Here is a 13,359-nt window from a genome sequence, read left to right as displayed (position 1 = left end):
CACTTGTCTGCGTTAAATTCCATTTGCCAATCCCTTGCCCACTTTCCCAGTTTATCTATATCCTGTTGTAACCTTAGACAACCGTCTTCACTGTCCACTATACCACCAATGTTGGTGTCATCTGCAAACTTATTAATTATGCCCCCTACATTCACATCCAAGTCATTAATATATATGACAAACAACAGAGGGCCCAGCACCGATTCCTGAGGCATACCACTTGTCACCGGCCTCCAATCTGAAAAACAACCCTCCACTACCACCCTCCGCCTCCTATCACCAAGCCAATTTTGTATCCAATTTGCTTGCTCACCCTGGATTCCATGAGTTCGAACCTTCTGGACCAGCCTACCATGCGGGACCTTGTCAAAGGCCTTGCTAAAGTCCATGTCGACAACGTCCATCGCCCTGCCTTCATCAATCCTCTTGGTCACCTCCTCGAAAAACTCAATCAAATTCGTGAGACATGATTTCCCAAGCACAAACCATGCTGACTATCTCTAATCAGACCATGCCTTTCCAAATGCATATAAATCCTGTCTCTCAGAATCCCTTCCAATAACTTTCCCACCACTAATGTAAGGCTCACCGGCCTGCTGTTCCCTGGCTTATCCCTGCTGCCATTCTTAAATAGAGGCACAACATTAGCTATCTTCCAGTCTTCCGGTACCTCACCCACGGCTGACGATGAAACAAAAATCTCTGCCAGGGCCCCAGCAATCTCCTCCCTTGCTTCCCATAGCATCCTAGGATACACCTGGTCAGGCCCTGGGGATTTATCCGCCTTAATGCGCTTCAAAATCTCCAACACCTCCTCCTTTGTAATGTTGATATGCTCCAGGATATCGCTGTTCCCTCCCTTGAACTCATTAGCTTCCATGACCTTCTCCACAGTAAATACAGACCAGAAGTATTCATTAAAGACCTCGCCCATTTCCCGTGGCTCTACACATAGATTACCACACTGATCCTCAAGGGGACCTACTCTCTCCCTAGCTACCCTTTTACTCTTAATATACTTATAGAATCTTTTAGGATTCTCCTTATCTTATCTGCCAGGGAAATCTTATGGCCCCTTTTCACCCTCCTAATTTCCTTCTCAACTGTACTCCTACATCCCTTATACTCCTCGAGGGACTCGCTTGATCCCAGCTGCCCATATACCTGACATATGCCTCCTTCTTTGTCCTGACCAGACCCTCAATATCCCTCGTCAACCAAGGTTCCCTAAACTTGCCAGCCCTGCCCTTCCGTCTAACAGGAATATGTGGGCCCTGAACTCGTCCTATCTCACTTTTAAAAGCCTCCCACTTGCCAGACGTCCCTTTACCTGTAAACAGCCTCTCCCAGTCAACTTTTGAGAGTTCCTGTCTGATGCCATTGAAATTAGCCTTCTCCCAATTTAGGACTGCAACCTGAGGACCAGTCCTATCCTTTTCCATAACTATCTTGAAGCTAAGTGCTTCAAAGTGCTTCCCCACTGACACATCAACCACCTGCCCAGCTCATTTCCTAAGAGGAGGTCGAGTGTAGCCCCTTCTCTATCCACATACTGCTTCAGAAAACTATCCTGGACACACTTAACAAATTCTTCCCCATCTGATCCCTTAGCACGAAGGCAGTTCCAGTCAATATGGGCGACACAGTGGCGCAGTGGTTAGCACTGCAGCCTCACAGCTCCAGGGACCCAGGGTTCGATTCCGGGTACTGCCTGTGCGGAGTTTGCAAGTTCTCCCTGTGTCTGCGTGGGTTTTCTCCGGGTGCTCCGGTTTCCTCCCACAAGCCAAAAGACTTGCAGATTGACAGGTTAATTGGCCATTATAAATTGTCACTAGTATAGGTAGGTGGTAGGGAAATATAGGGACAGGTGGGGATGTTTGGTAGGTATATAGGATTAGTATAAATGGGTGGTTGATGTTCGGCACAGACTCGGGCCGAAGGGCTTGTTTCAGTGCTGTATCTCTAATCTAATCTAATATTAGGGAAGTTAAAATCTACCATTACAACCCTATAATTCCTACAGCTATCTGTGATTTCCCTACATCTATGCTCCTCCAATTCCCTCTGACTATTGGGGGGCCTACAGTATAATCCCATCAAAGTGATCACCCCTTTCTTATTTCTAAGTTTTACCCATATGGCTTCGCTGGACATTCCCCCCGGGATATCCTCTCTAAGTACTGCCGTGATAGCCTCCCTAATCAATAGTGCAACTCCCCCTCCTCTCTTACTTCCACCTCTGTCACGCTGGAAGCATTGGTACCCCGGAACATTGAGCTGCCAGTCCTGCCCATCCCTCAACCACGTTTCCGTAATAGCTATAATATCACAATCCCATGTACCGATCCATGCTCTGAGTTCATCTGCCTTACCTGTAAGGTTTTTGCATTAAAGTAAATGCAGTTTAGCCTACCAGACCTTCCACGCTCCCTGTCCTGCCCGGCCTGCCTACTGGACTTGCTTGCTTTAACCTCTACATTTGCCTGCACTATCTCATCGGAGAGACTACTACTTTGGGTCCCAACCCCTTCAAGACTAGTTTAAACCCTCCCGAGTAGTACTCGTGAACCTCCCCACAAGGATATTGGTCCCCTTCCAGTTCAGATGCAACCCGTCCTTCTTGTACAGTTCACCTCTGCACTAGAAGAGATCCCAAAGATCCAAGTAGCTGAAGCCCTCCCGCCTACACCAGCTCTTCAGCCACGCATTCATTTGCCTTATCCTCCTATTCCTACCCTCACTAGCACGTGGCATAGGGAGTAATTCTGAGATTACAACCCAAGAGGTCCTGCTTTTTAACCTTCTGCCTAACTCCCTATATTCACTTTGCAGGACCTCATCTCTCTTCCTGCCTATGTCGTTAGTACCAGTATGGACCACGACCTCTGGCTGCTCACCCTCCCCTTTCAGAATGTCCTGCAGCTGCTCCGAGACATCCTTGACCCTAGCACCAGGGAGGCAACATACCATCCTGGAGTCTCGTTTGCGGCCACAGAAACGCCTATCTGCACTCCTTACGATAGAATCCCCTATCAATATAGCTCTTCCACCCCTTTTCCTCCCCTGCTGTGCAGCAGAGCCCTCCATGGTGCCACAAACTTGGCTGTTGCTGCTTTCCCCTGGGAGGTCATCCCCCCCAACAGTATCCAAAGCGGTATATCTGTTTGAGAGGGGGATGGCCACAGGGGACTCCTGCACTACCTGCCTGCGCCTGCTACTCCGTCTGGTGGTCACCCATCCCTTTTCTGCCTATGCAGCCATTACCTGCGGTGTGACCACCTCACTAAACATACTATCCACCTAATGAACTTTGGGGTTATGTTTGACCCCGAAGATGAGTTTCCAACCACATATCTGTACCATCGCCATCATCCACCCCTGTAACATCACTTGACTCTGCCCCTGCCTCAGTTCATCTGCTGCTGAAAACCTCAACCATTCCTTTGTTACCTCTAGAATTGACTTTTCCAATGCTTTCCTGGCCGGCGTCTCATCATTCATTCTCAGCAAACTCATGCTCATCTGAAACTCTGCTGCCCGTATCCTAATTCGCTGCAGCTCTCATTCACCCATCACCTCCGCGTTTGTGGACCATCACTGGTTCCTCGGCAGACAATGCCTCAATTTGAAAATCCTCATCCTTCTTATCAAATCTGTCCATGGCCTTGCCCCTCCCTATCTGTGTAGCCTCCTCTAGCCTCTGAACTCTCCGTGCTCCTCCAAATCTGGCCTTCTACTGATCCCTGATTTTAATCGCTCCGCCATTGGTGATTGTGGCTTCAGCTGCCTGGGCTCTAAACTCTGGAATTCTCTCTCCACACCTCTCTGCCTCTCTACCTTGCTTTCCTCCTTTAAGATGCTCCTTAAAACTCTTTGAAGGTGCAAGTAGGTCCGAACAAAGCTGTGGAGTACTGGGAGCAATTCTGGTTTCTGTCCCACAGCACAGATATCGAGGCAAAGAACCAAACAGGATAAAACCCGATATATCAGAAAAACTAAGGAACTAGGGCTGTTTACTTTGGAAAAAAAGACCTGAAGGGGTCTACTTGAAGTTTGAAGGACCATCAAAAGAACTGTCAAAAGGGTTCAAATACCAATGAACAGCAGATCAATATTAACACGTTAGGGATAAAAAGTGAAGTCAGTTGGGATTTCTTCAACTAAAAGATGATCGAGTTGTGAAATAAGTTGCATGGGGAAGTCGCTGAAGTAGACATTGAGTGGAGAATACAGTGCTGGTGACATCTGCTCATTGTGTGATGCACTGCAGCAATCGCCAAGGCTCCTTCGACAGCACCTTCCAAACCCACGACCTCTACCACCTAGAAGGACAAGGGCAGCAGATGCATGGGAACACCACCAGCTGCAAGTTCCCCTCCAAGCCATACACCATCCTGACTTGGAACTATATCACCGTTCCTTCACTGTTGCTGGGTCAAAATCTTGGCACAGTGGTGCAGTGGTTAGCATCGCAGCCTCACAGCTCCAGCGACCCGAGTTCGGTTCTGGGTACTGTCTGTGCGGAGTTTGTAAGTTCTCCCTACGACCGCATGGGTTTCCGCCGGGTGCTCCAATTTCCTCCCACAGCCAAAGACTTGCAGATTGATAGATAAATTGGCCATTGTAAATTGCCCCTAGTGTAGGTAGGTGGTAGGAGAATTGAGGGAAGGTGGGGATGTGGTAGGGGACATGGGATTAATGTAGGATTAGTATAAATGGGTGGTTGATGGTCAGCACAGACTCGGTGGGCCGTTTCAGTGCTGTATCTCTCTATGACTCGAACAGCTCTGTGGGTGTACCTACACTACACGGACTGCAGCGGTTCAAGAATGTGGCTCACCACCCCCTTCTCAAGGGCAATTAGGGAATGGGTAACAAATGCTGCCGTTGCCAGCGATGCCCATCTCCCCTGACTGATTTTTTTAAAAAGGAAAGTACTTCTGTGACACTCAAAGTGTGCAGTGCTTGATTAGCTTAAGCTCAGCGTGGGTGAGGAGAGTGGAATAATGGGGACCAGCAGCAAGTGAAGAGCTGCTGCTGAACTGAACCACAGGGGAACCTTTCCTTTGAATTACAGTAGTGCGCACCTACATCCTGTTACCTGCTGCAGCTTAAGAATGGCAGTGGGAGCAAGGAAGGCTAGCCAAAGCCCAAGAGATGGTCTTTTTTGCAAAGCCTCGGCCGAAATGCCAGGCCAGTTTCTTTCGGCCTTATCGAACCGCACAGAAGAAGGCCATTCAGCCCATCAAGTCTGCAAAGAGCAATCCAGTTAGCCCCTCTCCCCTGCTCTTACACGATATCCCTGCAATTTTTTTTCTCCTTCAAGAATTTATTCAATTCCCTTTTGAAAGCTACTCTTGAATCTGTATCCAGCACGTGCAGTAAATTCCAAATCCTAACTGCTCGTTGCGTGAAAAAGTTTTCCCTCATGTCGTCACTGGTTCTTTTGCCAACCCCCTTAAATCTGTGCCTCCTTGTTATCGACCCTTCAGCTATTGGAAACAGTTTCTCTCTATTTACTCTATCTCAACCCTTCATCATTTTAAACATCTGTATCAAATCTCCTCTCAATTTTCTCTGTTCTGAGAACAACCCCAGCTATGCACATAGCTATAATCCTTCATCACTGGAACCATTCTTGCAAATCCCTTCTGGACCCTCTCCAAAGCCTTCTTGCCCTTCCTGAAGTATGATGCCCAGAATTGGAGACAATTGGAGCGTATTAGCTGCTGATAGGCCTGCGCACTCGATAATTGCAGTGCTCCTGGCCCCCAATACATTGCAGTGTTTTGGGACTGAACATCAGGTTGAGAATTGAGTTAGAGGCCAGTGTTGTCATGCTAGGCAGGGCCTGTTATCAGACTGGCACTGGACCACAACTAGACTGCTTTGAATGGACTCAACACCATTGTCCCATATGAATTCTCCACATCTAAAACTGAGGATGTCTCTGAACAGGCAGGGGGCATTCTGAAGGGGGAGGATGAACAGCCAGAGGTTGTGGTACACATTGGTACCATCGACATAGGTAGGAAGAGTGACGAGGTCCTGCAGGGGGAGTTCAGGGGATTAGGTAGTAAGTTAAAAAAACAGGACCTCGAGGGTTGTAATCTCGGGATTACTCCCTGTGCCACGTGCCAGTGAGGCTAGAAATAGGAAGATAGTGCAGCCAAAGACTTGCAGGTTGATAGATAAATTGGCCATTGTAAATTGCCCCGAGTGTAGGTAGGGATGTGGTCGAGAATATGGGGTTAATATAGGATTAGTATAAATTGGTTTGTTGGTCGGCACAGACTCGGTGGGCCGAAGGGCCTGTTTCAGTGCTGTATCTCTAAATAAAAAATAAAAATAAATAAATAAATAAACACGTGGCTAAGCAGCTGGTGTAGGAGGAGGGTTTCAGATATCTGGATCATTGGGATCTCTTCCGGGACAGGTGGGACCTGTACAAGAAGGGCGGGTTGCATCTAAACTGGAGGGGTACAAATATCCTGGCTGTGAGGTTTGCTAGCGTCACTCGTGAGGGTTTAAACTAGTGTGGCAGGGGGGTGGGAACCAGAGTAGTAGGTCAGCAGGTCAAATAACTGAGGGGGAACTAGTGAATAAAGCCAGTAAGACTGAGAGGAAGAGCAGGCAGGGAGATGTTGCAGAGCACAGCGGGACTGTTGGTCTGAAGTGCTTTTGTTTCAATGCGAGAAGTATAACAGGTAAGGCAGATGAACTTAGAGCTTGGATTAGTACTTGGAACTATGATGTTGTTGCTATTACAGAGACTTAGTTGAGGGAAGGACAGGATTGGCAGCTAAACGTTCCAGGATTTAGGCTTCAGGCGGGATAGTGGGGGATGTAAAGGGGGCGGGCGAGATGCATTACTAGTTAAGGAGAATATCACAGCTGTACTGCGGGAGGACACCTCGGAGGGGTCATGCAGCGAGGCAATATGGGTAGAGCTCAGGAATAGGAAGGGTGCAGTCACAATGTCGGGGGTTTACTACAGGCCTCCCAACAGCCAGCGGGAGATAGAGGAGCAGATATGTAGACAGATTTTGGAAAGATGTAAAAGCAACAGGGTTGTTGTGGTGGGTGATTTTTAACTTCACCTATATTGACTGGAACTCACTTAGTACTAGGGGCTTGGATGGGGCAGAATTTGTAAGGAGCATCCAGGAGGGCTTCTTGAAACAATATGTAGATAGTCCAACTAGGGAAGGGGCCGTATTGGACTTGGTATTGGGGAAATGAGCCCGGCCAGGTGGTCGAAGTTTCAGTAGGGAAGCATTTCGGGAACAGTGACCATAATTCTGTAAGTTTTAAGGTACTTGTGGATAAGGATAAGAGTAGTCCTCGGGTGAAGGTGCTAAATTGGGGGAAGGCTAATTATAACAATATTAGTGCACAAAAGATTTACAAGGGATAAGGAACTTCAGTTACATGGATAGATTGGAGGAGCTGGGGTTATTCTCCTCAGAAAAGAGAAGATTGGGAGGAGATTTGATAGAAGTGGTCAAAATAGATAGATAGGGAGAAACTGTTCCCCTTGGCGGAAGGATGGAGAACTAGAGGACACCAATTTAAGATGATTGGCAAAAGAAGCAACAGCGGCATGAGGAAAAACTTTGTTACGCAGCAAGTATTTAGTATCTGGAATGCACTGCTTGAGAGTGTGGTGGAGGCAGATTCAATTGAGGCCTTCAAAAGAGAATTGGATAATTATCTGAAGAGAAAACATTTGCAGGGCTACAGGGAAAAAGGCAGGAGAGTGAGACTAAGTGAGTTGCTCTTGCAGAGAACCTGCACAGAGCCGATGGGCTGAATGAACTCCTTCTATTCTGTAACCATTTTAGGATTCTATGAAAGATGGGCATGTTTGAACTCATTTTTCTGCTGCTAAAAATTCTCATAAATAGTACCAGTGTTGGAAGCTTAAAACCAAACCAGTTCCACTGGTATAGTTCATCCTTGCTTTTAGATTCAGCATTGTAGTCAAATTTCTTCTTGTGAAGTTTAGCAAAGCGTTTGTTTGTGTTAGCCATTCTCAGCACTGCTGTTATGGTGTGTGATGTTGGAGTGCCAAGCAGTGTCCCAGAGACTGATGTCTCAGTCTCCGTCTATTCCTGTATCAACTTTCATGTTGTGCTTTGATTTTCCAGATAAAAGGGTAGACTATCACATGAAAGGCAGAAATGATGCAGCAGTAACCTTAACCTGAAAGGATGGGAGGATCACACGAAGATGGGAAGAGGATTTAACCCTGTCACTACCAAACCTATAATCCTGCACAAGTGGCGATCATGGAGATCTCTCCCCATTTCCGGTGTTCGAACAGTTAGGTTGACATTGTGGTCAAAGTTAATAGTAGAATTAAAAAATTAGGTGTCAGTAATGCCACGCGAGAACTAAATAATTGACTATTGATAACAGGATTGAGACAACAACAACTTGCATTTATATGGCACCCAAGGTGCTTCACAGAAGTATTACCAGACAGAACTTGACACTGAGCCTTGTAAGGAGATATTAGGGCAGGTGACCAAAAGAAATAGGTTTTAAGGAGCTCCTTAATGATGGAGAGAGAGACAGAGAGGTTTATAAGGAAGGAATTCCAGAGTTTGGGGCCCAAGCAGTTGAAGGCAATGGTGGAGCAATTCCAAACAGGGAAACAGAAGGGAATTTTAAAATTGAGGTGTTCCCATTGCTTTATAGGTCAGTGAGCAAAGGGGTGATGAGTGAACGGGACCTGGTGCAAAGTTTAGGACATAGGCAGCAGAGTGTTGGATAAGATTGAGTTTATGCAGAGTAGAATGTGGGAGATCGGCAAGGAGTGCATTGGAATAGTCGAGGCAAGAGGTGGCAAAGACTTGAATGAGGGTTTCAGTCGCAGATGAGCTGAGGCGAGGTGGAGTTGGGCAACGTTATGGAGGTGGAAAAAGGTGCAGATATGTTGTCAGAAGCTTATCTCGGGATCAAATACAACTCCGAGGTTGTGAACACCCTGGTTCATCCTCAAACAGTTACAAGGGAGAGGAATGGAATCGGGTGGCTAGGGAACAGAGTTTGTAGCAGGCACTGAAGACAATGGCTTTGTTCTTCACAATACTAATTCGAAGGAAATTTCTGTGCATCTATACTGGATGTCAGTCAAGCAGTGTGACAGATCAGAGACAGCAGAGGGGTCGAGAGAGCTGCTGGAGAGGTAGAGCTGGGTACGTGTGAAAACTGGACACTGTCACCGAGGGGCAGCATGTAGATGAGAAATAGGAGGGGGCCAAGGTTAGATCCTTGGGAGACACCAGAGAGTACGGGAGAGGGAAGAGAAGCCATTGCAGGTGATTCTCTGGCCACGACTGGATAAATAATAATTGATAATAGCCAGCCAAGAACAGGCAGGGGAGATGAACATTGGATAATGGTCCGTCAATAAAAATAGAGAAACTTGGAGTTGAAGCAATATTTTACCACATGCTCAGAACACTGCTGAAGTGCTGAAGTACAGTCCCGTGACAGTCAAGTTGCTCACAGCAAGACTCCCCGAACAGACAATTGAAGGACTGAATCTGTTTTTTGCTGGTGTTGCTTGAGGGCTAATCTTGGTCACAACTAAGCCGTCTACAATTTTACCAGATTATCTGTGAAACGCTGTGGAGACATTCATGAATGAATGCAAGTTGTTATTCGTATGTCTTCGGGGAAAAGGGCAGAAACTCTGCATTGTGACTGGTTGGGCAAGATCAGAGGTGGATAATTCATCAGCGAGCGATGAGGGGGTTGCTGCAGGGATACAGATAAAGGTCAGCTTGTCTTGATTCCTTTGGTCGCCAGACTGAAGGTTACACTGTGCGGCCATGGGGGGAATCTTGGCAATGCTTTCCATGGAGGCTCGGCGCAGGTTCAGCTGGAGAGGGACATGCTGCCTGTCGACCAATGAACCGCAGAAACTGAGCAGATCTGTACGCCGGCAGTCAGGTACGTAAGGGTGGCTGGGTCTTTGCTCTGAGTGTCAAACTCAGAATGACAATTCACTGCATCATCACGAGACGGGTTTTGGCTACTTTAATTGTGTAGTCTCCCCATGAGTGCAGACAGAGGTGAGGATGTGGAGTTCACGGTCAAATGTAGTGGCGGAAGCAGGCACCATTAGTGCATACATGAGGGAGAAGGGAATAGAGGGGTATGGAGGTATGGTGAAGGGGTGAATTAGTGTAGGAGGAGGCTTGACTGGAGCATAAGCATGGTTATAGACCAGCTAATCTGAATGTCCTGTTTCTGTGCTGTTTATTCTCTGTTCTACTAAATCATCAGGAACTCTGCTTCCTGATCCACTGAACAGTTCTCAAGCATCCTAGAGCTTTGCTGTTTAACTAGCGATGGAATGGGATCCTATCCTGGCTGCTTAGGCATAAGCAGGTTGACACCCTTCCTAGAGGCGCCGTGAATGGCTTGATTGTTGGGAGTATGCGACAGGCCATAGACGTGCACCGACACGCGGTTGAGCTTATATCATGGGCAAGTTATTCCCACAGCCTTCACTGGGAATCCCTGAGCTGCTGGAGTTTGAAATGGTCATTTTAATCAAATGTTGATGGCTTTTAAAGGGGCAGAACCCACATCGGTGAGGGAAGGTGAAGTGTGATATCCCAGTCGTTAAAACATTAAATATACAAGGTTTAGTTTCGAATTATATCGTTACCATGTCCTGATCAGGCATTCCTAACATCCGAACGTACGAATCAGGAGCAGGATTAGGCCACTGTGTCCCCAAGCCTGCTCCACCATTCAGCCGGATCTGATTGTAACCTCAACTCCATATTCCCGCCTACCCACAATAACCTTTCACCTCCCCTTGCTTATCAAGAATCTATCTACCTCTGCCTTAAAAATATTTAAAGACTCTACTTTTGTGACCTTTTGAAGAAGAGAGTTCCAAAGACTCACCACCCACTGAGAGAAAAAATGTCTCCTCATTGTTGTCTTAAATGGGCGACCCTTTGTTTTTAAACAGTGACCTCCTAGTTCTAGATTCTCCCGCAAGAGGAAATATCCTTTCCACATCCACCCTGTCAAGACCCCTCAGGATCTTATATGTTTCAGTCAAGTCACATCTCACTCTTCTAAACTCTAGTGGACACAAGCCTAGCCTGTCCAACCTTTCCTCATAAGACAACCTGCCCATTCCAGGTATTAGTCTAGTAAACCTTCTCTGTGAACAGGGGTCTGTTAACTGTAGGAACTACTGGCTCGCTGCTGTAAAGCCAAAGAGTAGGAGTCGAGGTTCATCGTGAGTGACACCACTGGGATGGAGAGGAGTAAGAGAGAAGATAACGTGAATCAGGATATCGTGATTATGCGATACCAGGATGGAGATTGATGGAGGAAGTTCAGACTGAGGCAGCTGCATAGTTTGAAGAACCTGGGAAAGAATGATTGGGTAGGGGAGATTGCACAGGGCCTGATTTCAACACGTTGGGGATGCAGGAGGAGGAATAGCGTGTAGATGAAAAGTTATAAGCACACGGGATTTCCTTGAAAGCCAAAGAGAAGATCAAAGTGCAGAGATTCAACAGCTGAACTCTGAGCAGACTGGAAGTGGTAAACATTCTTGGCGTGAGGCCGAAAGGAAGGTCTTTTCACTGGTGAAATGGGCAGACACGTGGCAGAGAAATTTAGTGCAGAGAAGTATGAAGTGATTCATTTTGGTAGGAAGCTTGAGGACAGGTGCTATGAACTAAATGGTACAGAGAGACCTGAGGTGTATGTTGACAAATCTTTGAAGGCGGCAGGACAAGTTGAGAAGGTTGTTAAATAGACACGCAGGATCCTGGGCTTTATAAATAGAGGTATTGAGTACAAAAGCAAGGACGTTACGCAAAATCTTTCTATCACTGGTTAGGTCTCAGCTGGAGTATTATGTTCCAGTCTGGGCACCACACTTTAGGAAGGATGTCAAGGCCTTGGAGAGGATGCAGAAGAGATTAACTAGAATGGTATCAGTTATGTGGAGAAGCTGGGGCTTTTCTCCTTAGAGCAGAGAAGTTTAAGGGGAGATTTAATAGAGGTGTTCAAAATCATGAAGGGTTTTGATAGAGTAAATAAGGAGAAACTGTTTCCACTTGCAGGTGAGTAATTAACCAGAGGCTGTTTGTAGTATATATAAATGATTTGGAGGAAAATGTAGCTGGTCTGATTAGTAAGTTTGCGGACGACACAAAGGTTGGTGGAGTTACGGATTGTGACGAGGATTGTCAGAAGATACAGCAGGATATAGATCGGTTGGAGACTTAGGCGGAGAAATGGCAGATGGAGTTTAATCCGGACAAATGTGAGGTAATGCATTTTGGAAGGTCTAATGCAGGTGGGAAGTATACAGTAAATGGCAGAACTCTTAGGAGTATTGACAGGCAGAGAGATCTGGGCGTACAGGTCCACAGGTCACTGAAAGTGGCAACACAGGTGGATAAGGTAGTCAAGAAGGCATACAGCATGCTTGCCTTCATCGCTCGTAGCATAGAGTATAAAAATTGGCAAGTCATGCTGCCGCTGTACAGAACCTTAGTTAGGCCACACTTAGAATATTGCGTGCAATTCTGGTCGCCACACTACCAGAAGGACATGGAGGCTTTGGAGAGGGTACAGAAGAGGTTTACCAGGATGTTGCCTGGTCTAGAGAGTATTAGCTATGAGGAGAGATTGGATAAACTCGGATTGTTTTCACTGGAACGACGGAGGTGGAAGGGCGAAATGATAGAGGTTTACAAAGTTATGAGCGGCATGGACAGAGTGGATAGTCTTAAGCTTTTTCTCAGGGTGGAAGAGTCAGTTACTGGGGGACATAGGTTTAAGGTGCGAGGGGCAAAGTTTAGAGGGGATGTGCGAGGCAAGTTCTTTACACAGAGGGTGGTGAGTGCCTGGAACTTGCTGCCGGGGGAGGTGGTGGAAGCAGGTACGATAACGATGTTTAAGAGGCATCTTGACAAATACATAAATAGGATGGGAATAGAGGGATACGGACCCCGGAAGTGCAGAAGGTTTTAGTTTAGACAGGCATCAAGATCGACGCAGGCTTGGAGGGCCGAATGGCCTGTTCCTGTGCTGTACTGTTCTTTGTTCTTTGTACTTTTGACAGAGATTTAAAATAATTGGCAAAAGGACCAGAGGTGAGATGACTTGTTCTGATCTGGAACGTACTGCCTGAAAGGGAGGTAGAAGCAGGTTCAATAGTACCTTTCAAAAGGGAAATTGGATAAATACTTGAAAAGGAAAAATTTGCAGTGTTCTGGGGAAAGAACAGGGGAGTGGAACTAATTGGATAGCTCTTTCAAAGAGCCAGCACAGGCACAGTGGGCTGACTGGCCCCCTTCTGTG

At 46.8% G+C, this 13,359-nt stretch overlaps 1 protein-coding gene across 4 annotated transcripts in view; it reads left to right on the top strand.

Moving 5' to 3' along the window:
• LOC137357138 (calsenilin-like) overlaps window positions 1-13,359 on the top strand; it is a 92,033-nt gene that overhangs the window by 12,986 nt on the left and 65,688 nt on the right. The window contains exon 1 of one of the 4 annotated variants that reach the window (XM_068023203.1): window positions 8,212-8,325. The exons of the other annotated variants lie outside the window; for them this stretch is intronic. Coding sequence (XP_067879304.1) covers window positions 8,292-8,325 — 34 coding nt within the window. The 5' untranslated portion in view covers window positions 8,212-8,291. Of the gene's footprint in view, window positions 1-8,211; window positions 8,326-13,359 lie in introns of those variants that run through there. 4 annotated transcript variants of the gene reach the window in all.

Source organism: Heterodontus francisci, chromosome 47, assembly GCF_036365525.1.
Source record: "Heterodontus francisci isolate sHetFra1 chromosome 47, sHetFra1.hap1, whole genome shotgun sequence".
Classification (NCBI taxonomy): Eukaryota; Metazoa; Chordata; class Chondrichthyes; order Heterodontiformes; family Heterodontidae; genus Heterodontus; species Heterodontus francisci.
Note: the sequence above shows the minus strand (reverse complement) of the source record. Positions and strands in the feature narration are given on the sequence as shown.